Below are 24,146 nucleotides of genomic sequence, written 5' to 3'. Positions count from 1 at the left end.
TGTTGGTCTGATCACAGCATTAGCAGTCCTTCCGGGGACCAGACTAGCTGCTTCCACCTGTTTCCACCTGTTTAAATGTCTTCTGGCTCTAGCCTTGCACAAAGAGTGGTATTGTTCTGCTCATCTAACTCCTGCCCAGAGGACAAATCAGTTTCATGCTTTAATATCTTAATGTTTGGCAAATATTTAACTTTGCAGATGGAAAGTTTATTTTGGGGTAACATATGGTGCATTTGGGTCGGCTTGACTGAGGTGTAAAAGGACTTCCACTCTTTGGTTTGTTTATTTATTTATAGATTTGATGAATATGGCCTCAGATTCCACTTGCCTGGTTGCAAAACACACAAGAGAAACCCCTGAAGTTATCCAAAGGTGAAAAGCCACACAGGACTGTGAAGGTGTGGTGCACAAATTGCAACCTAGCTAGAATGTTTACAGGCTAAATGACCTTAAATATGTATAAAAAGTAAAGGGGCCCAAAGATTAGAACTTAGCGTGGTAACTATCTGTCATGAGTTTTTGTCATCATGCATTATGTGTTTGGGAGAAGAGCTAAAGAATCACCATAATCAGAGGTGATCTGGCTCCGCTCTCACAGAGGGTCTAGTGTGCTTGACCAATCGCATCGTTTATCTTACTCATGTGTCTGCCCACATGAGCCAATCCTCCCATTCCCTAGAAGAGGTATGCTAATGGAAACCAGCTGGTTCCTCGACTGTATCAGGGGTGGAGGGTTTGCGCGCCCCCACCCTTCTCTCAGCTTAAACGTACAGTAAAAACACAAGAGTGAGACTAGCGTCACAGCAGGGTGCTGGGCTGCTGTTGTGTCAACTGGAACTGCACGCTGGTGCTCCTGATGGAAAACCCTCAGGTTGGGGTTGGCTGCTCAAGCCCTGATGCATGAGAGCCGATGGAAGCAGGCCCTGAGCTATTCCGAGATACACTCACGTTTAGAGCTGCTGACCATGTGCTGAAGCCATTTATTGACTTTATACATCAAATTCCTTTAAATGAGCTCAGAAACTGAATAATACACTGTTAAAGTTGTCTTAGTTCCACATAATGTGCATGAAGCACACACGTTCAGCTTTGACCATCTGAAGTCAAGTAAAGTAAAAAAAAAAGCTGGACATAGTGTGTTCAATAAATCATGACGTGCTGAGAACACGGGAGCATAACAAGAGTTCTTCAGAGGGTACAGAGTACAGAAGCAAATAGTTCAGTGTCTAACTAGTTCAAGCGTAATTCCTCTTACTTTCAGTTTGATCATTTTAAACATGTTTTCATTGGCATCACTAACAACATACCAGCCCTCCAGATGGCCTTTGTTTGGTTATTTTTAGCTAAATAAACTCCATGCTGGCTTTTGCTGGAGTTGTACCTCACATTTAGGGAGGGAAATCAGCCATGATGACTGATGAGTGATTGGAAGTTCACATGACCAGAGGTGCTGTGCATGAGATGGAAATGATTCATTTAACAAGCAAACCACCAACTTTTAGTAGAAATTCTTCAGTTTTATGTTCAATTGTGTTCAACTGGTACATTACATTTGCTGCACAAAGTCTCAGCCTATTGTGCCAGACAGAGTCCAAGTAGTAAAATAGCTTGAATGTTTGGAGTATTATTCACAAATGGACACCTACACATTTAAAGAATAAGTGCAAATGCTTGGGAAACAGGTACGTTTCTTCATTCAGATACAGCATTAAAAAGCAAGACGAACACATCTGCTCCCTTCAAACCATGGGTTTTTCATTTTGGTGTCTTGCTTCTTTCTCAACCCAAAGGGACCAGTTTTGAATTGCTATGGTAGCAGTGCTAGCTTGTAGCATCCACTAGCGGTACAGGAAAAACAGGACTAAACAGTGTAAAAACAGTTTGCACAATTCTAATGAGCTTGAAAGTCAATATTTGGTATGAGCACCTTTATTCTTTAACTCAGCCTGAACTTATGAAGACTAAAAACTGAAAAAGATTTCAAAAGTAGTCTTCAGGAAAAGTTCTTCAGGCTTCTTGAAGCCATTCATAGCTTTTCTTTGGATGTTGGGTGTTCCTTTTGTTCTGTTCTCCCACATTGCTTCAATAATGTTGAGGTCCAGTCACTGGGGAGGCCAATCAATGACTGACAGTCCCTCACTGTGTGTTGTTCTATCGAGGTATACTTTTACTGCTTTTGGCAGTGTGATGTGTTGCCACTGATTTTCAGTCCAGCTCTTTTGTAGTTTGGAATTGACATAGCCTTTTTTCTCTGCTTCCCTTTCTGAAGAATGGCTTGTTGACAGTCGATTTTCCACTAAGACCATTTCTGATAAACCTTCAGTGAACAGTAGATCGATCAACTGAAGGATCAGATGACATCCTGTGTCAGGTCCTGTGTTAATGTTTTTAAACAACATGACTTTTGGATACTATTCATGTGCTGTAGTTAGTCTTTTTTTTCTACACCATGCCAAGATATGCTAAGTTTTTGGCTAATAGCTCTTTGGGAATCACATTGTTGGTGGAATTATGCAGTTTTATGCCTGTTGATCTGTGTTATCTTTCAAAGAATCAACTAAGGAGATGGAAGCAAGTTGTGTTTTTTTCAACAGGCTGTTAGTAACAAAGTCCCTAAAGATTCAATTTAAAATTGTTTGTTTGCTAAATTGTCTGTTATGTATTCATCCCTTGATTTGGGTGCTTCTTTTATGCTTGAAAGTGGTTCAACAAACAAACAGAACAGAAAAACATATTCTTCTCAAAATGGTCAGCTACAAGGACTGGACTGAAAACGAGTGAAAAAGCAGCCAGTGTCCAAAGAAAATATTTGAAAGGCATTCAGAAAGCTCAGAGAGTTATTGCTCAAGACCAGTTTAGAAAATGTAAAAAAAAAGGTTTGGCTCCCTGGAAGCAAAATATAAAGAAATGAAAGATGGCTCAAGGCTGTATTATATCTCAGGTAAATACCTTAAAAATGCTTAAAAAGACTGATAATTGCTGTGTTGGTAACCATGCCACTCAAAGCAGCCCCTAGTTTTAGGCCTTCATACAATTTAAACAAGTGACTTGCAAACTAACCACCCGTCTACTTGTCATGTCAGAGAAAATTAGCTTTAGTGATCAAAACGATTTTTGGGTTTCCATTCACCCCGCGGAAAAGAATGGCTGGATGAATAGATGGACGTTTTTATCACCAACATCATTAAGATGTTGGTGATTTGTTAACCACAAATATCTGTACAAAATGTCAGGACACGCATGTATATGTGAAACATTTTGGTGGGTTAATCAATTCCTATTATCATTTAAGAAACTACTAAACTCATGTATACATTTTTGTGTTGAATGGAGGTCATCTGTGCCCGTTGGTTGTGTTAAATAGTGTTTGGCTGTACACAAGTGGCTTTGATTCATTGGTTGTTTTAATATATGAAGTTTAAGTATTCCATTGTATTATATTGTGCAGTTCTTCCCTGTTTACATCTTTGGCCGTATATCCATCATCATGCATGCTTTTACTCCAGCAGTCCCATTACCGTTGGGCACACGTGAGCCTTGAAATCATGCCAAAAGTCAGCTCCATTTGTGGTCATGAGTGGTTTTGTGTAGCACTGGAGATGCATCACAGGCTCCAAGGAGGAGTTAAAATAGGCAACTAAAGCCCTGCCTGTAACAGTTGTCTGTTTAATTTAGCTTGTAAAGTATCCTGCCTGGCCCCCTCTCCTCTGGCCTATATACACCGTGTCCTACATCTCGTGTCCTGCAGTAACATTTGCTCGGCACCACTGCAATATTTAAACGTTGGCCAAACTACATTCTGGTGACTGCTTCTATTATTGGGGTATCTAAAGCACGGCCATCTCTCTGTCAAAGCTAACTGCTCCAATGCCCTTTCCGGTCGACTGAATGATAATCATGACCCTACGGTCGTGTTGTGCGCAGTGACTGTTTAAGGGCAAGTAGATGGACTGATGGTGGTCAGTGAAGTCACAGAATTGAATTAAAAGTCCATTTACCTGCTCGTTAGAGCTGTATTATGCGTCATTCATATCTCATTTGGCTAAATTCCAAAGGCCTGTCATTTCAGCAAACAGCCTTTAGGACAACATCGAACGTGAACAGCAGCCAACAAGAATATCAATGAGACTGTATGAAAAGCAATGAAATGTATTAGGGGTTCCTTAGTGATCCCGAGTGCACACTTTGCCTTGATGTATTACTTGATGTGCGTGTTTAGTTACTTGGTTTACTTTACTGTATCTGGTTCCAGACACACACTGAAGTGTGGTTTACTAGTCATGAGTCTGCATCCAAGAAGACCTGGAAAGTAACAGTACTTGTATACTACACCTTTGGGTGAATGACATCTTACTTAATTCTATTTAACGATAGCAATAAAATCAATGTAAGACAAAACAATTGTGAATTCATCTGAATCTACTGTTTGACCCTAGTCTGCTGTTCACAGACAAACAGAGTAAGACGAACCAGGAGCTCCTGTGGCTGCATCTCAAAGAGTGTCCAGAAGGACAAAGTCAAAGTTTGGCACATGGAAACTCAGAGCTGCAGCCACACTGTCTGCTTTGTTTGCCCCTTTAAAGTTCAACAGAAATGTGCAATTCCCTTGACACTGGTCTCCTCGTTTCATTTACCTCAGGCCAAGAGAGGTGATACAATGGAAGCATATATCAGGAAAGTAATCAAATCCAGCTGTTCCGCTACACTTGGCAGCAAGTCAAGCACCTATTTATTAAGTATATAATGAAAAAAAATCAAAAAACACTGAAGTTGTGTGCAGTGACAATAAATCAAGTCGAAATTGTCATAGGCAGCATGATATAAATGATTTCAGCTGAATGATAATAACATTTAGTGAATGCTATAGAAGAGCCGTTCAGGATAATTTTAGCTCAGGGAAATGTTTTCCTCAGGATTTCCCTACATGGCTGTGCCAGTATGAACATTACAGTTCTTCTGCAGGGCTGTTTTGTGAGAGCACAGCCGGCAGACGTTTGTTACCATAAAACAAGTCAGAGTTCTTGTTAATTTCCTTTCATATGTGTGTATGCGAGCTTCAAGCGAGGTATTATTTTTGGGATGGCTGCTTGTTACACTTACTCTGTGTTGTTGCCATAGTAAATCTATCGTTGTTACTCATATCAAGGCGACCAGAGGTTGGGCAGATTTGATGATTTGTTGATTTTGGCAGCTAAGCACGCCGGGCAAAATGCTTCTGCAGTCTTTTGGCCGGGTTACTGCCACATGATGCCACAGCAAGGCTACATAATGGGTGGCCAAGTCTGACCACAATGAAAGAGTTTCTCCTGCCATGTTTCCGACTTCACCGCAGAGGAAACATAGAGTATAACATAGAGTATGTATTTCGTAAGAGCAGCCTGTGATGCTGTGATACGTCTTAATGACGTTTTTTGGGGTTTTTTTTTTAATAACCCAGCAGGTTTGCCATTATTATTTCTCCCTGCTGTTTGCTAATAGTGTCTGTTTACATCTGGTGGCGACAACTTTAAATTCCCCTTCCTGTGTAAACAGACAGGATCTGCCACAAAGGAAATGGAACAAATATATACTCAAGACGGTTGTTTATATGCAGCACAGACTGTAATGTACGTTCATCAGGTGGATTTGATAAACTTATGTGCGTGTGCTGCGGTGTTATCGCGGCTGTCGGAAAACAATGGTTCCAACAATAATAGTGAAGTAAAAATGACCCAGATTTGAACACAGTGATGAAATCAGCTGCAGGAAGCATCTGGAGACGTCCTCTATCACCAGGAAGGGATAGACTCAAACGCACTCTCAAACACACTGCTGTTTTAAAAACAGCACATTTTCAGCTGCTCCACCCTGCTGGTATCTCATCCATCAGAGCAATGTTTTCTCCTGGGACTGAAACAGCCCTTTTCAATAAATACCCATTATTACAGTGTGGTGTCTTTTAGGCTGTCATAACATGATGCCCAAGTTAGCAAAACTAATCCTCAGCCTTTTAGCAGTTGTGTTGTTTATTTAATTAAGTGCGTAGGAATACAGATAACACGTTTCCTGTTTATCCGCAAAGGAGATTAATCAGGATCTCGAAGGACATTAATCTCTCTGTACGTTAAATAATTTTTTTCATGAAGTTTTCCATAAAGTTTAAACATCAAAAACACATTCTTAATTATATAATTTGTACTACGTCATTAAAAAAAATCTACTAAAATTAAGATCGCTTTTGTACAGTAACTTCAAGTAAAAAAGAAAACACATAACGCAATTAAATGCAGGTTGTTGTTTAAACATATATGCAATTGTTTTACAAATAGAAATGAAAACAGCTCACAGCTCTTAAAAATTGTATGACAATCAATGTAAAATCTTAGGATTAGGGTTGAGCAAATGGTCAAATATAATTTTAACATTACTCACCTCTCCGAGATCAGTCATGGCAGTCTTTATGTTTGCAACCCTGACTGATCGCATATACATCTGTGTGAGTGTTGTGGATATTATCCAGCTCTAAACACGTCCATAAAGTAGAAACATTTTGTGAACTCTTTTGGGGCGGGGGCTAACATCTAACAGCAACACTAGAAATATAAACAACAGTTTTTCAAGAATTGTGTAAGAGCCTAGCAAATTTTGTAGTACTCACTGTGACTATCACCTGTATCTGATAGGTTTGTCAGTTTTACAGCAGCCTTATTTTTGGATGAAATAACAGTTTGAACAATAAAGCATCCAAACTTTTAGTTAATCAGTAATACTTGGACTTTTGACTGAGCATACAAGACAGTTTAGTGTCATGTTTCACAATAAGATTTTAAAAATATGATTTTAAAAAAGGACTTGACCAGGGGATGCACGGATTGAAGATTTGAATTGAATATTGTTTTGATTTTGACTCCAAACATTATATCTAGTATCGTGACCATTTGCAACTAAATTCAGTTAAATTATGTGTTGTTAAGTCTTTATTATACAGTCTGTCAGCAATAATGCAAAAGTTGCTTGAGGTGCTTGGAGAGGTCAGCTTGAAGCTTGCAATCTCCTTGCATTTCACGTCTGCACCAACAGCTTTTGTTGTAACTTTGCAGGTTTTTTGTTGACTTGTCCCTGTGCACCACCGAAAAGGACACTGCTTTCCCTGTTCACCTCTCTCTTTGTTTCCCTCTTGGTTTGTGAGGTTTGACACTTTTTGGTAACCTTTCATTGCACATATTGAATTGTTAACGCTCTTAAAATGATTTGACTTTACCTGTCTCTGTCTGTTTCACTGAGACTTCATGTTTAATTTAGTTCAAACACCAGATGTGCCAGTTCATTGCAGTAGGTATCCTGCTAAAAAAGGAAGTAGCTCTTCACAAGTGCTATATGGTTTATCTTTTATATTTTCAATTGATCCAGCAGCTGATAGTGGGGCTAGAGTTGTTGCATTTGGTTAAAGTAACACTCATCAGCCACTGTAATGCAGACTGTGTGCAGAAAAAACTTTGAAATATGCCATAAACTTTCCTCTCAATATGTGGTGAACATCCCCACTGTACTGATGAAGAATGCGTACCTGATGTTCACCGTGATGTTGCACGCAAACTGAGTTGCTTTTGAGCTCGGTATCAAACTCCAAAGCATCGAAATGACTGGCTTGGTTGTGCAACACAGGCTTTTATACAGTTCTGGCATATATTACACAGCTTTCAAACTATTTAATGAATTGTAGCAAAAAAAAACAAAAAAAACATTGTTAATGTTAATTAGAGCTATTTAACACCATACCAGCATCACCAGCTGACAAAATCCTCTCATGCCTCTCAGTATTTCCCCTCATGATTCCCACTCTATTATCACTCTGTTATCTGCCTCCAGATAATATATCAGATATATAAATACAACTAGCCACACTTTAAAACAGTATTTTTTTGTATTATCTTATTTGGATAGAGATAAACTCATATTTATCTTGCTCTCTTTTTCCACATTGTGACTAGCATCACTAATATTCTCCAGTGTTTGACTTCTGGCTGAGCTTCCTTAAAAGGATCTCCTTGGGATTTTTCTTTTCTTTTTTTCAGCTAGGCTTGTTTTGCTTCTCAGGACGTGTCCTTGTGGTGACTCTGCACATGTCACTCAGGTTACAATAGACATCAGCCAAGGGATTAAAGATAATCGGACATGATGGTGACAGGAGCTCTGTGCGGAGAAATGAAGAAGTTATACACCAGTACACGTTATTCCCTTTTTATTTACTCAGTCAGCTGCTGACTTTCCACTGCATCACCTTCCAGCTTCCAACATTTCAAGAATGTTGCGAAGTGCTTAAATGAGATGTAGTAGTGATGCTGAAAATAGACCAGAAACAAAAAAAAATGTGTTGAGAGTGTCACAGTGTGGGAGCCGAGTAAGGACGAACCGAGATATGAGGGAAAACATCTGTGTATTTATAGGTGGCTGGCTAGATTTCAAATCCAGATATTACTCTAATGCAGCTATAGTTAGTGCTGGCATTAAATCAAGTTGCTGTTGATAGAATGTAGTAAAAATAACATGCTGATGAATTTGGTATGTTTGAGCAGTAAACCAATTCCATCTGCGAATTTCCACAGGGGAAGCGAGGCACCTTTCTCTCCTCCTTTATAAATCCCAGCTGTGGCTTTAGCTGTCTGAGGGTCAAATGCTGAATGCCTTCTTCATGATGCATACGAGAGCATAAAAGTTTTCTGTCATTTGTATTTAGGTGAACGTTGCTTTAAAAAGCAATAAATTCTCGAATTCTTGAAGGCAAGATCTATAGCTCCTTACCCGTGGGATTTTTTTTTTTTTTGACTTAGGAGGGAGTTGAATTAGTGGAAGTCTGAAGCAAAGAGGTGAGTGTTTTAGGGGAAGTTTTTTTTACTTAGTGAGAGAAGGATTCTGATCAGCATTTTTAAGCAAATGAATGTTTCCTGTCTCCACGCTGTCATGAAAGCATCACAAGTATGTCTTGATGCTATTTGTGATGTGGTTTCACGCATGACAGGACAGATGGTATACGTTTCCTGCCACTTAAGTTATACTATTTATCTGTTTTAGCCTGGAGGAAATACGTGTGTGCTCATGGGAGACGTTACAATGCACCACAGCGTGTAGCGTCACTCAGCCTTAGCTAAAGGATAGGATTTGGATCATTTATGTTTTCACAGAAACAGCGGCGGACCAAATTTGCGCTCAGGATTCAGTGTTCTGTTTGTTAAAACTGTGAGGGTGAAAGCAGGGTTGAAATGAAAGATGATCTAATCTCAGGGCGAATTTGTCAGGCGTTTGAAATGAGTTTGACAAACTGGACAAAGAAAAAAACATGAAAACATGAAATCAAACAAGTGGAGAGTGAGAGTGAACACTTCATGAGTCTAGGACCTTAACAATACCACAGATTCTGATGGGAACTTCACTTCTGTCATAATTTTTCCATGTTGTCCAAGTGGCACAGTGACCAGTAGAATTTTATTTGCTCAAAAGTTCACAGTAGGCCACTCCTGTTTACTGAAAGCACAATTTACTCCTAATTACCAGAACTACACAATCCACACATTAGTTTGTATCATGGACTTAAAAAGCAGAACTATCTCTGTCTCGTTACATAGTTGCTTTTTGTTCTAGAAGATAAGTACGATGAACTGCTCTTGTGTCATCAGTCTGATGCGAGTCTGGATTTTCTTTCTTTTTGGTGTCAAACGGCTTGTGGACTGCGTGATAAATCATGTTGGTGCCTGAAGCTGGACTCGCATCTGAGAATCGCTGCCTCTACAACTAACATCAGACAGAGTGAAATATTTTCCATTGGTTGGAGTAAACATGGCTCATTTTGAATGGGAACTGTTTTCAAAGGCCTGCTGCATACATTTTGAATGACTGGTAGTCTGGCATTTTCAGATTAGTCTGAATCATTTGGTTTTGGACAGACTGACGGTATTACAGCCCAAGAGCATTTTCTGTTTTGTAAACCAGACAGGCCACAAAGAACATGTTTAGTTTCACAAATTCATATTGTTATATCAGACGACACGTTTTTGCTCAAAGCTGCCATGCCGACAGTTTTTTTTAAATCTGATGTATCAATGGAAGAATGTAAAAAACAATGCAAAGGGTTCACTTGCAACGAAACTTCATCACCTGAACCCGCAGTTCCCCTCAGCTTTATAGAGCTGTTTCGCTTCAGTTCATTGTTTCGCAGGTAGGACAATGATTTTATTGCTTTGGTTTATTCTCACTGAGATTCATAGTGTTGCTTTTGGCCGGAGTGGGCAGCTTCTTTCTGCTTAAAAGCTCGAAAACCCACTAGTACTCTACCAGTTCCAGCAGACAGAAGTGGATCATTAAACAGCTACGTTTACAGAGATTTCCCGCAGGAATTACTGAAGAACAACACAGAGCTGAGAGTGAGTGAATATTGGTCTGAATTCAATCAAGTGGGCGCAAACGCAACTACACTATGTGATAAAAATGCACTGCAACTGCTGCACGACTTAGCTTTTAGGTTTGCCATCTAAAAGGTGACATTTTATTATATTATTATATTTTATATTATATAGTGACGTCTTTGAAGAAAATGATGTCACCGACTCAGTATCTGGCCAAATGTCAAACACTATAATCACTGTCCTAGCGGACCAAAATAGTTAATGGAAAAGGGCACATTTGATTTTCTAGACACCGTGTGATCAGAAACGCAACTCACCATCACTCCTACTAGGTCAGGTCTACTAGATGAGCATTCAACCACCATGTACATCTTCACAGTATCAACTTTTCAGTTTCTTTGGCCTACTCTAAAAATCAATTTATTCTCAAAATAATGCAGAAAACATACAAAATCTCCTTTAAAGGAAAATAGAAACTGTGTGACGAGACAATGAGAGAACAATGGTGCCCTCAGGCACAGTTAAAGTAACAAAATTAGAGGAAAACCACAATAAAAGCTTAATGGTGAGAAACCTCGCAAGTCTGCTGTTACTTCCACCGTAAAGTCCTTCACAATGTCCTTGGAGGAAGTTATTTAGATTTTAAAAAAGAATATCCTGCCACTGGGAATGACAATTTGAAGAGTTTGGGGGATTTTAGCAGAATGTAAAGGGTGGTTTTGGTGGATGTGAGTGAGGTTCATTGCTGATAAATCAAGTAAGACTGTCAAATTTGTTATACGGTAAGAGATGTGTGATTTTAATCTCTTCCGGTTTAAGAGTGAAGACTGCTGGTCTGCCTTTTTAAGGAATTATGATGATAGCGCAGGTCCAGTCTCTAATCTTTCTGCCATGACACATGAGGATGATTTTCACAGACAGATTGAAGCTGCTCCTACTTGACTCCTCCAAAGGTTTCCAGCAGAAACAACCAGACAACGCTCTTCCCTACTCCCACTCAGTTTGTCATTCCAGGCCTTTCAACATCTGCTAACCTATTCTGAGCAGAGCAGCTGCTGTACTTTGACCTTCTGTCACTAAAACTTTCTGTAATTGTCTTATTTCTGGACTTTTTCAAAGGACACGCTTGGATAAGCTGCGTAAGTGCATGCCTGCCATATGCTGCAGACATTACTATAAATACTTTCAATTTCACGTTGTCTCCTAGTGTCTCAGCATGCACCCTTACTCCTAACCTTTAACAGGTTGGATCCATTTTTTTCCATTTTTTTTTTCTCCTTATGTGATGCATAAGGAGAAAAAAAAGGTTTTTCCATTTAAAAAAAAAAGTTCCCTGGCATTTAGCCCTCAAATAAAACGGCCTCAACCTGTAAGCCATCCAAACATCTATTGTCCTTAAAAGGAGTGCTGTATTCCCATTTCCCTCCCAAGTTAATAAAGACTTCCCATGACCAGGCTTAAGCTATATGCTTCTGAGGGAATGGTTTGGCTAAGAATGGAGCTCTTCATTTCAGCCAAGCATGAGGCGTTTAAAGTGCAGATCAGAGCCTTTTGCAGTCTGACGTCATCCTCCCCACACCCACCATGATGGAGCTGCTCCGTGAGCATGAATGGGGCAGCTTGGTGCACTGCCATCTTGTTGATCAGATTAACATGTGAAAGTCTAGCTCTAGCACTAGAGTTTAAGGCTAAGATTAATTCACACGGTAGCCATGTTTGTTAAAATCATGCAAGCTTTGTACTTTATGCTTACGTTATGGGTGTGTGGGAAAAATCCATTCGGGGAGCAGGAATGAATGTCAAGGGAAAAGAGTGGTTGGTAAAGGTGTGAGTTATGCTCTGTTGTGCCAAATAAATGGGTCCTGAGTGTGAACCGGAGCACAGAAATAGTATTTTGGCAGAAGTCTTGTTCCAGAGCGAGGGAGTGTTCAGCTTAACTTGTTTTCTTTAAAAACATGCGGCGTAGCAAGTTGATCTGTGTCCTGTGAATTAAATACATATGAATAATAAACCAGGAAGCACTTGTATCGAGCCTGTTGTAAAAGAAGCAAACTGCTTTTTTCATCCTACAGCCAATAATTTACAGTTAAGGTGGGTACTGCTGGAAAACAGCTGCCTCCTGCTGAGTTTTGGCATCTCCACAGTATTGACTGGAACCTTTAATGAGTCATTTTGTCCCGGAGATGATGAAAAGTTTCAGACCTTTGTTCAGTGCAGAATATTTAGCCTATTTATTGGCGGTTCTCTCTCCAGAGATGGATTTTTTTCACATGGTTTAATTCTATGGGGGAAAATTTTAAAAAATCACTACAGCATCCACGGACTGAGACCAGGAGATAGAAAGGGACAAAAATATTTTTAATCCAACAGAAACTGATATTGCATATAATGAGCCATCCAAGTGTTGGGATTTGTGTGGTAGCCATTGATGAGCACAATGCTAGACCCTGTTTCTGAGCAACTAGTGTTAGGGCTCATTCAGAGCTATATGTTTAACTCGAATTACTGGCCTCCAAATATCAGAAATTCCACTCATGTCATTGCCCCTATCTGATCTGAGACCCGTGGCGCACCCTGCGGCTTCTGTGTTTAAATGAGGCTTAGCACAGTGCAAGCCTGTTGAGCGGCAGAATGGCCTCTCACAAGTCTGCCTCTGAACTTCACCAGCATGTAAGAAGCAGTTATTGCTTCAATTTCCATAATAATATAGGTAGCAGGCAGTAAACACTAGCCAGTGTCTTTTTCAGCTGGACCTCAGGCGCTCCTCTGTTCCATAAATACAGGAACTAAAAGAAGGATCAGGTGGGAGTAAATGGCTCAGCAAGGGGTGCGGATCCGGGTGGGGCAATTGGCGGCATTGATCCAGGGATAATAAAAGCTTAGGCCAAGTGTTACCAAACAGAGTCTGGTTCTTCTAATGTGAGTGCGCTGTTAGTCTTGGGAGTTCACGAGTCAATTAGAAGTCTTTGGTCCGGTGTGTCAAGGATTAAGCGATCCTACATCTCTACAAAAATAGATGCTCTGTTAAGATTGACAACAGCAAGCTCATTGGAATGTTTCTTAATATTTACATGCACATAGAGGTCACTTTTAGGCAGGAGATTGGGCAAAAATACTTTTATTTCTAGCCATTACGTCCTCCAGTTCCCTTGTGGCTTGTGAAAATGCAAGATAAGCAGTGGGAATTTGGGACTGGAGACCCAAGCAGTTATCTCCCAGGGGGTCAGTTCACTCAGAGGCCAGCGGAAAGGGACCATTTCATGCATTCGGCTTTAATTGCCGCTAATACTGAGGGCTTTGCCAGTGCTTCATACATATCCTGCAATAACTAATTGTGTCACAAATTTGTTACCTCCCAGCTTAGGTGACCTGCCAGTAGAACAACACTGAGAGGAATGAACTGCTGTTTCATGGTGTATTTGAGATGAAAATTTGAAAATCTTATTTCTGAATGAAGATTTTAAAGACGCCATCTTGCTTTGCTACCTGAGTAACTTATTGTTATTAAGAAAATGATCATTTTTTTTAATCCAGAAAATAAAATCGAAGTCAGATTTGCCTTTTAGCAGGAGAGCCAAGCACACGATGGCAGAAATTAATTAAAAACGCTCCGATATTATCTGTCTTTATCTGTGCTGAGCACCGTTTCCCAAATGAGCCTTAAATCATCTGTTTTTGTCGTGCGCTGCACTAACGTTTGCTCTTTCCTGCTATAACTCTCTCATTGCTGATGATTTGGGTGGGTTTGGCACTGGTGATGCCTCATGTCAAAGCCCAGACTGGCCCTGTGCCTGCCTGAGGAAAGAGGATGGGTGGGTGGACAAAAAGAGAGAGAAAGTGCAAAAGAACGAGTGGCCACCGGAAGACACCGGGAAGCCCTTTGTGTTGACATTGTGGGCTTGGCTCCGTGTTAGCTGACATCAGTCAAGGACTGGGACACCGGTTGCAGTTGGAGCTCTTGTGTGTGTGTGTGTGTGTGTGTGTGTTTTTCTGCTGCGGCTTTTAGATAGCGAGACCAGAGCCAGACCCGGCAAGCTGCCTTCAAAGAGCTGAGTAGACAAAGGAGATGAAAAACCAACATCAGTATCAGCTTTTCCCATGTATGTCTTTCAGTGCTGTCATCTAATGAAGATGCAGGATTTGATCACATTTAGCTCTGTTTTTCTTTCTGTCTGTGTTGTTTCCAAACCCGATGCCAAATCAAACACTTCTTTTATGGTCTCAGATGGAGTTGCCAGGAATGCCAATATATCTCTCAGAGGCAGTGCCAGCAGGTTTTTTTTTTTAAAAAGAAAAAAAGTGCCTTGCTTAGAATCTGCACTGGTGGTCGCGCTTTTGTCATATTGAACGATGGCCAATGATGAATTGATGTTGATGAGATGTGTCAGCCATCCATACAAACCAATTCACGTGATTTTATCAGTGTACTCGTGTCTGCGTGCAGCCCTGTGAATATCTGGCAGACTGATCACTACGATATGACATTTTCAGACTGTGTGATCTTCTGGTAATCTGCAGTGTAATGTGTCTTTGCGCCAGGCGTTAATCGGAGAAAGATGTTAAATTACTGCAATCACCCAGACAGCTGCATGACAGTTATATATATGAGGTTACATTTAGTTTTAGTGTGTCTGTGGTTGGACAGATTCCCCTGCATTAGCCTTGTTTTCGCTTTCCACAGAAGGACGTAAAGGACGTGTTCACAGCCATCACATTCGAGGTGGCTTACAGCCTGGGGACCCATGTGTTGACAGGACCCCAGGAGCGAGACCTGCCCGCGCTCACTCCAGTGCTGCGATGGAGGAAAGGGAACAAGATTGCAGCGAGGAATGAAGTAAGGAGAGCTTTTTAAGTGTGAAGTGAAGGGGAATGCTTTCAAATGAATCCTGAAGAGTAAAATTCATGTTTTTCACAGCAGTATCTGCAACACCTAATAAAGTTTGATGCAGACTTTTTATGGAGAAATATTATCAGCCGTTGGATTTAAAGTAGCCTGCCTTTGAGGATCATGAGCATCCCAGCTATTTCACTGTGTGTTTTTCAAATATTTGCAGGATTAAAGCAGGATCTTGAGGCAAAACCGATAACTGACTGAGTTACTTCTTTGAAAAAAAGAAAGGAGATCCCATCATTAAAGTAAATTGCAGGAATCAGAGGATTTGTCAGTCTTAAAATGAAATCTTGTGTAACAGTGCCATAAATATGTTCAGACTAAACCCACATTCACTCTAATTTTCATTCTATTGTCACAAATTACACAAATACAGTGAAATATTACTTATAAGATGTTTTTCTGTCCATTTAAGTGTGCCTTGCTCTTATTGTAAAGGGCTGACAGTTTATTCCTACCAGCTCAATTTATGATATATTTCATTTCCTGACTAAAAGTGACCCCCGCCAAACATGATATTAAAAGACAGAAGTGTCTTCCTGCAAACCACAGTAGGAATGAAGGAAATGGCTCCAATGTGGGGTTGTAATGATTTGGTGTTGGTTACCAGCTTATTATTGCGTGTGTTAGCTTTTCTTGAGTGGAGTCCAAAAAGACTGATTCATTTATTTTCTTTGCGAGCACCTCTAACCTGGACCACATGTGTTTCCCCTGGTGTATGCACTTCTTGAAAGAGCGAGGCAGTTGCATTTCAGCATCTACAGAATCCGTTTTATCTGAAACTCATCAACTTTACATCAGACTTTAACGCTCGACTTAAATTTCCCTTCATGATTTAAACCAAAGCCCATCCTCTGACTAATTAAGGGAAAGATAGCTTTGTGGATGCAAAACTACTGGACAGCTCACACAGCAAAGCAACACCGCCCCCTAGTCTGAATGTGGAGTCAGTGTGTTCAGGGCATGAGGTCATCTGAGCTGTGTACTGTACTGTTTCCTTTTCAGACTTGGTTTGAGAAGAACTGCCTGTCAGACGACTGTGCCGCGGACCTGAGGCTTCATGGGAAACTGTTGCTTTCTGGGTAAAAACATTTTACTTCGTAGCTCAGATTCATTCTTTTCTTCCAGTACTAAGGAAGCAAGCTGACATCATAGGCCATGAGGGTGTGGGTAGTGGAAGCCTGACGCATGCTTGGAGAGGATCCATAGGTTTTTTTTCCATAGTTAGGGAGTTCCCTTTCCATTATTATCTATCTCCTGTTCTCTCCTCAACAGTTTATGTCTGTCATCCTAACAACTCATTTGTCCGCATATATTCTTTGTTGTGCTCCAAAAACAAACAGATATTCTCTTGCAGGTGCACTTCTCTTTGTACACTAAAAATTTCAAAGAAAAATGCAGGCTACTTAATATAAAGCTTTACTTACTGCTCTTCAAGTGATTGTTTTTAATTGCTGAAGTACAGTGTTTACTCTGTGCACCCACCAGCTTGCATAGCAAACCCCATCTGGCCCTTGGAGGAGTGAAGAACATCTCTCTGAACCTCACCATCTCCAACGCTGGCGATGATGCCTATGACACAAACATCTACTTGAACTTCTCCAGGGAAGTTTTCTACATCAACTTCTGGCAGAAGGTCTGTGATTCTTTAAGTATCTGCTATTTATTTACTCAGGTTCACATATTTATATCTAAAATCTGACAGTTTGTTTATTCGCTTTAGTAATGTACAAGCGAAGCTGAAGCCGAAACGATTTACAAAACCATATTTTGCACACACGTATTAGATGGATAGCCTCGGTGTTCCGCTGTGATGTACATTTTCCCGGGGACTGTTTATTTAAAAAGACTATATGATTATATGTCAGGAACACAGTCTAAACAGCGGGAAAGCCAGATCTGCGTGACGACTGGGGAGCTTAAAGCTTTGTCCGAGCTGTGTAGGTAGAAGTGAAGATGAAAGCATAAAAAACCGGAGCCCCAGCAGGAGGAGCAGCAGCTGTCCCGTGTCAGAGGGCAGCTCCTCTGGCTGAGCTGTCAAACGCTCCTCTGACTCATTTAAGACAGACACACCATGTCATCAACAAACGAGCTGTATGCATGGGAACAAGGCACAACACACATTTGTATTTCCACAAGCTTGACTTATTCTTACTCTCGCAGGGCCACATTTAATTGGATATGTGTGTACATAAAGTGAGGATTATTCCTGACCTTCATGGGGATGGGGAATAATCAGACCTGCTCCTCACATAGTTTGACTTCTAATGATTTTAGCATCCTGTCGCTGTTAAAGAAATATCTACCCACTGCCATCCCACATTAAACCTGAGAGATTTTCCTTGCGAATCGATTTCACAGTGTCCACCTCTGCCTCTGCTCACGTCTGTTTCCTCACTTGTTGTCAAAAAAGCTGCTTGTAGCTGAGCGAGACACCACGTCAGATGGTGCACTTTGACAGCAATCATCAGGAGGGGGTTTCTGCCCCCCCCAAAATGGACCTTGTGTTTATGTTCAGTTGGAGGGTTTGTGGGGGGGGTTTCATCCCTGTGATGGATGAGGCCATCGCAGTAAAAGATACAACCTGTGGCAGGATTTAAAACCCCCAACAATGGCGAAATTGAATTTAAACAGAATACACGCTGCAGGCAAATATTAGGAAAACAGTGAGTCTGTTTCGGTTTCAAAGTTAATCTAATGAAACCGACTGACTTGAAGTGTCAGGTTACCAGCAGCCCCAGAGCCGCATTTTGTTCAGGAACCTGATAAGTCAAAGTGCTCGGCTGCACAAAGGGAGCAGGAAGCGAACAGTATGTGCAGATGACAACGAGGCCAGTGAGAAGATTTACCGCTGTATGCTCTTTCAGACACTTCTAATTACTACTGGAGAAGTCTGAGGTGATGATGTGACCCCTTTCTGGCGAAGTAAAGGTCAGCTCCTAACCCTCCCTTTAGGCTTTTTCTCCAGTGAGCAAAGCGTGAACTTGTACTCCCCTCATATTTAAGAGCGGAGTGGGTTATGGCTCTGTTGTTCTTGCAACACAAGCTGTCAGAAAACTGTGGAGCTGAATTGGTTTCAGGAGCTCTGCTGGCTTCTGTTTTGTTTTGTTTTTCTTTTTTTATTGAAATATTTTAAGGAGTCAGTTTTAGCTGGACCTGTGACAAATGTCTCGTGCCTTTGTATTTTTCAGAGCACTCGGCTACATTTTTAATGTACTAATTTTTTACTTACTTTACAGAAAGCCTTGCACACAAAGCAGAACTACATCTTAAATTGTGATTTGTTAGATTAAACTACTCAAAAGTGCTGCAATATTTAAATGCTGCTTAAACAATAACATTGAGATTAGACTGGGTGCCAATTATGGGTTCGTGTAGAATAAGATTTGTATACGGTACATCGTAATATAACCAAAGAATGATCAAAGCTGTCCACATGTGTAAATGAAAAGCTGCAGTTGTAGAGTTTGGGAGTAAAATTTAAACATGAGTTAATTAAAATGTCCTCAAAATCATTGTTTCATGTAAGCAGTAATATGGGAATACACCAAGAGTTTGCTGTATTAATATAAACCACTCTACATAATTACTGCTTTCACCTTTAAAACTTCAAGTTCAGTTCGTTCATTTATTTTGAATGCACACATTTGTCATTCTGAGAGGTATGACCGCTTTCATTAAAGGAAAGGATCTGAATGCTTCTGCCATGGTAGGTTTCAGCCTATTTAATAGTTGGACCAAGTCAACTTTGTGGTGAAAAGCCCAGAAGTTCCAGCAAAGAAATGTGTGAATTTCAGTGGACCCTCAGACCCAAGAATATATGAATCACTGATTTTCTTGGCAGTGAAGTGACACTTTACACATGCTGTGAAAGCAGAGGTACTGTAGCTCTTCATCTTCATTCCTGAGTAGAAAGCAAAAAGTAGGTGATGACACTGGTGTGGAAAAAGTAAACCAATATAAATCCAGTTGTCTAAATACCAAAGAAGACATGAAGAGACACGCAGAACATGCAGGACACAGGCCTCCTGTGTATTGTCATCCACATTGATGAACTGCACCAGTAGATGCTTCAGCTGACACTAAAGCAGGGTAAACAGTCCTGGTGATGTTTAATGGCCCTACCATTTGCAAGAACTCCAGCATGTATGTGTTGCTGACAGAGAAAGAGAAGAGAATTGAAAATATGTCCGAATGCTCTGCTCTCTCTCAAGGGCTGCCAGGTGGGTGATGGGTAAACAGGCTGACTTTCCCAATCCTGCCCAGCCCCACGGGACAGGCAGTGTTTGCACAGCAGCACGGAGGAATACAGGAAGTAGAGGAAATTCCATCATTGGCAGTTATGCTGGGGTCCTCGTCCCCAGTTGACCGGGGTCACCATAGTCTCAATCGCAGAGCACAGCACTGCTTATTTAAGCTGACTTAATGAAGATGTAGGGCACGACCACACCCTGGGCTACTAAGAACTGCTGAATAAGGGGTAATGGGATGATACCGTGGATGGATTCTACACTTTAATATGTCAGCACAGACAACCCTCACACTTCTTTCCTTTGTCATATTTGGAAAAGTGTTATAAACACAGATTCAAACTGGACAACAGCCCGTGCATGCAGATGCTTTGTATGACTTACCCAAAGCCTCTTTTCCAGGAGCGCTAGGCTGTCTCTTTTTTTAGATTTATAATTGTGAAGCATCTCTGCCCTCTTTCATTCTCCCAGCACATGAGCTCAGCTGACAGCCTCTCGGTGAACTCTCGCTAAAGGAATTCTTACTCCTCGTAAGGGTCAAGGCCTGAGTGTTTATACAGCGCAGCCGGTGAAGCTCTATATTGTTTAGACAAGCTTCCAAACACGCAGCCTGGACGTTTTCCAATTACCCACCCGCTAAGATGTGTGTGCCATCACTGCTTTGTGCATTCTTTGTTTAACCTAATCTACAGCTTCAGTAAGACACTTGAGTCGGTTTGTTTATATTTTTTTAATAATAATCTTTGACTACATCCCAAATGCCGGCAGGTACGTCCACCAGTCGCCATTGTTTTAACATCAAAAGCTACTACCGATTTTTTTTCCACTATCAGAACCAGTTGCTCTGCGTCACAGTCTGCGTCTTGTCTAGTGCTCCTTCCTCGCCGTGTCTTTGGTCACCGTGAGTGTCACCCTCTCTGTCTCCAGTCAGTCTGTCTTTATCGCATCCACTCACTCTCCTTGTCTATCTTTCTTTTTGTAGGAAGAGAAGGGTATTTCCTGTGAGCTTGTCGAGTTGGACTTCCTTCAGTGCCGAGTGGGATTTCCTTTCATGAGAGCACAGACTAAGGTAGCTCAAACTAAGGTAGAATTAACTGCATGCAGTAACTCGTGCTTTAACCTCCTCTGTAACCAGCCTCCTGCTGGGAATAGTTCAGTGTCTTACAAACAGACATACTTTATCGCATTGAAAATCTTTTCATAGTTGAGAATATGACACCCCATATTATTCTGGGTTTTTTTTGTCTTTGCAGTATCATTTTGCAGTGATTTTTGACACGACTCGGCTCTCTGGAGAAAATGACACGTTGCAGTTCTTAGTTCAAGCAAAAAGGTAAGAAGCTCAAATGTTACAGCAAGTCTAAATATTGATCTGCACAAAGAATTGTAAGCGAAATATTCATTATCAATGATTTGTGTTTCTTTTAGCGCCAATCCCGAGCACAATCTCTCCGACAACTTTTTGGATATTTCCATCCCTCTGATTCACGAGACCGACACCACTATCACTGGGTAAGAACGAGACAAATATGAATTTCACAGAAGGGTAGTCACTGTTTTGCAAAATGTAAAGCTATCTCAGAGACTTGAGCTGGTTGCCCATCAGTTGGCTCACAGGAAGCGAGGGAGTATTTGTCAGTATGGAGGATATCAACTTGAAAAGCCTTATCTGCGAATGCTTTATCACAGCTCTCGTTCACAGAGGAGGGAGAGAGAGATGTAAAACAGCCCAAATCTGCCAGAACTCTGACATCTGATAAGGCTGCTGTCTTTAATGTGAAGGGAGGCTTAGAACAAAGCTGGACAAATATGTCTGCTGATAAAAGAAACGCTTCTGTCGAGCCGAGCGCAACTGAATCCGAAAATTTTTATGGAACTTTTTAGAACATAATTTTGTCTCTTGTCATTTAAATAATTTTGTTTCCATGTTAATAAATTATCTTTCGTCACCTTCCTGAACTGCAGCGTGATTACACCAACTTCCTTTGTGTATGGAAACTCCATTGAAGACTCACGCTTTGTGCAATTAGAAGACATGGACTGCAACTTTCAACCTCTCAATCTCACTTTCCAGGTACTATGGGAAGAGAATAGATACCCAAATATGTATTTAAAATGTTTCTTTATATATTTATCCATCGTTTCTTTCTGTGTGATGTGTTTCCAGGCTATAAACAAGGGCCCCAGCAGGTTGCCTGGCTCCAGAGTGGACATCAGGATTCCCAACCGGCTGACTGGCAACGGAGCTGAGATGTTCCACATCATTGAAACACAGGTGGATGCCAGCAGCAGTCCATCTACATTATTCATCCAGACCAAATTGTTATTTATTAGTTTATTCACATGCAGGAAGCCACATTTTCTACTCATTTATCCAGCAAAAGCCTATCAGTCTTGCTTGTTTTGCTCCTCATGGCACAGCTCTTTGTATCCACTCCAGAGGATTCTTTTATGTACTGAGAGCTGCTATACCGCTGGGTTCTTGTTCAGGACATGGGCAGTTTGCTTGGTGTGGGGCACCACAGGACCAGTGAAAGTTGAAGCAAAAATGTTGACATTGCTACTGAAGCTGGCCGCCCATTTTGTTTCACAACATTTTGCATTTTGAGAAAGAAACACAATACTCCCACCAGGTTTAAATATTTTCTTAACCCTTGCATTAAGCTTTTCATACAGGTAGATCATGGGGGTGCTCAAACTATTAATTGTATTGACTGTGAATGGGCAGACAGAGTTGACTGTATCCCACCCTCCTAGAGCCATCTGGAATCACTTTAGGGGGCTCAGACGGCTTGCACGAAATGGGAGTGGGACACCTGAAGGGGCTGGCTACTGCACCGTACCATCCCTAGCCTGGAACCACATATCATAAAGCTGTTAACAAAGCATGCAGCCTGTGGCACACTGGACAGTAGCGCAGTTATGTTTTATAGTCAGGTATTCTTACATTTTACACACATTTCCATTTGTTCGTGATATATACAAGCTTCAGGCTTTTACAGTTTTTCTGCACAAAATCCCCCATCCTGCCAGATGCTGGGGGATTTCACCAGGTTAAAGTTAGTGCAGCTGCTGGTGGAGCCTGTGGCTCTTCATGCCAGCAAATGCAGCAGAAACACAGGACACTGGAAAATTCTGCAATAAAAGCTCAGACATGCTGGGTGGTACTGTAGCAGAACAGACAATGTGGAGATCTCCACCTCTAGAGCTTCAGGTCCAGCTGAGGAGAGGGGAAAGGGGAAGTGCTCCCTTGGGGCTGGGCAGTAAACCAGACACCTCTAAATCACTCCATATGGGGAAAACAGTCTGGGAGGGGTTACAACTTGTTCTTGGAGAGAACATCCTGTGAGCCCTGGAGACTCCTAACAATAGCGAGATAGGTCCAGTTTAGGTGACAAAAGTACATACGTCAACATTTTCGATGTCATGCCCAAACCTGTCTGCAGCATAAACTTGGCACCCATGTCACCCATGCCTGTTAAATAACTGTGTTTCAGGTGGCCAACGGTCGAGGGAACTGCACTCCTCATAGGAACCCAACACCATGCACCATCCCCCAAGACAAAGAGAGCATCTTTCACTCCATCTTTGCCTTCTTCACCAAATCAGGACGGAAAGTCTTGGTAAATATACAGCCCTCATGTTGCACTTTGACTTTTCAGAGGTCACTGAGAGTCACCCCCTATGAGGATTCTTGTTTTTATTTTCTTTTAGTCAGTGTAACATCTGTTTATCACACATCCTTCTTTTTTCTCACTGCTTTTCAAATATCTTTTTTTAACAGGATTGTGATCGGCCTGGAAGAGCATGTATGACGATCTCCTGCAGCCTGGGTCCACAGTTAAAAGAAGAAGCTTTGAGCATAGATATAAAAGTTTTACTCAACACTGAAATCCTAAAGACGGTGAGGCTCAAGCAGTAAGGGTAATAAATTCATTCACAGGTTGCAGTTATTCTTAAAGCAGTCCATAATTTACAATCTGTCTGCCCACAGGATTCTTCCTCTGTGATCCAGTTCGTCACACGGGGCAACGTGCAAGTAAATGACAGGACAGTGGAGGTGCCAAATGGCCTGCCAGAGGACATTTCTGTGAGTATACCATGAATTTACCATCACTTTGTGATCTTGTCAGTGAAGCATATCTAAAAACCTCTATATTAATCCAAAATCTGGCAAAAATGGGGCATCTTTAGCTCAGAAGGGAAAGCAGGTCATCTACCAATCAGAAGGTTGGTGGCTACTCAAAGTCGAAGTATTCTGGAGCAAGATCCTGAAACCAGAGTTGCCCCCGATGCATCTATTGATGTGTGTGTGCACGAATCTTAGATAAAGCCCTTAGGTATAGAAAAATGTGAATGTTTGAATAAGACTTGTTTAAAAATTTAAAGAAAGCATTTTGAGCCCTCAGAGTAGAAACATTTTTTACAAGTTCCAGTCCATTTGCCATCTATAAACTTTAGGAAAATTTCAGTGAACTGTTTGTGTCTTTGCCTGTGTTGCCTCACTCTGGATTAATAGCCATCACACATTTCATCTTGCCAAAAGCGGCAGGCAGAACAGAACTGCTGCTGCTGACCTATGTGCTCAAAAGGAGTCACATAGGTCAGATGCTTATTGGAGATTCT

At 41.2% G+C, this 24,146-nt stretch overlaps 1 protein-coding gene across 1 annotated transcript in view; it reads left to right on the top strand.

The window, feature by feature from the left end:
- Positions 1–24,146, top strand: part of itga9 (integrin, alpha 9) — a 48,563-nt gene that overhangs the window by 17,635 nt on the left and 6,782 nt on the right. The window contains exons 16-26 of the mRNA XM_031732090.2: positions 15,061–15,213; positions 16,276–16,352; positions 16,759–16,906; positions 20,503–20,589; positions 20,774–20,853; positions 20,949–21,032; positions 21,486–21,594; positions 21,688–21,795; positions 23,018–23,143; positions 23,305–23,424; positions 23,515–23,610. Coding sequence (XP_031587950.1) covers positions 15,061–15,213; positions 16,276–16,352; positions 16,759–16,906; positions 20,503–20,589; positions 20,774–20,853; positions 20,949–21,032; positions 21,486–21,594; positions 21,688–21,795; positions 23,018–23,143; positions 23,305–23,424; positions 23,515–23,610 — 1,188 coding nt within the window. The remainder of the gene's footprint in view (positions 1–15,060; positions 15,214–16,275; positions 16,353–16,758; positions 16,907–20,502; positions 20,590–20,773; positions 20,854–20,948; positions 21,033–21,485; positions 21,595–21,687; positions 21,796–23,017; positions 23,144–23,304; positions 23,425–23,514; positions 23,611–24,146) is intronic.

The sequence above is a fragment of the Oreochromis aureus genome, linkage group 13 (assembly GCF_013358895.1).
Source record: "Oreochromis aureus strain Israel breed Guangdong linkage group 13, ZZ_aureus, whole genome shotgun sequence".
NCBI lineage: Eukaryota > Metazoa > Chordata > Actinopteri > Cichliformes > Cichlidae > Oreochromis > Oreochromis aureus.
Note: the sequence above shows the minus strand (reverse complement) of the source record. Positions and strands in the feature narration are given on the sequence as shown.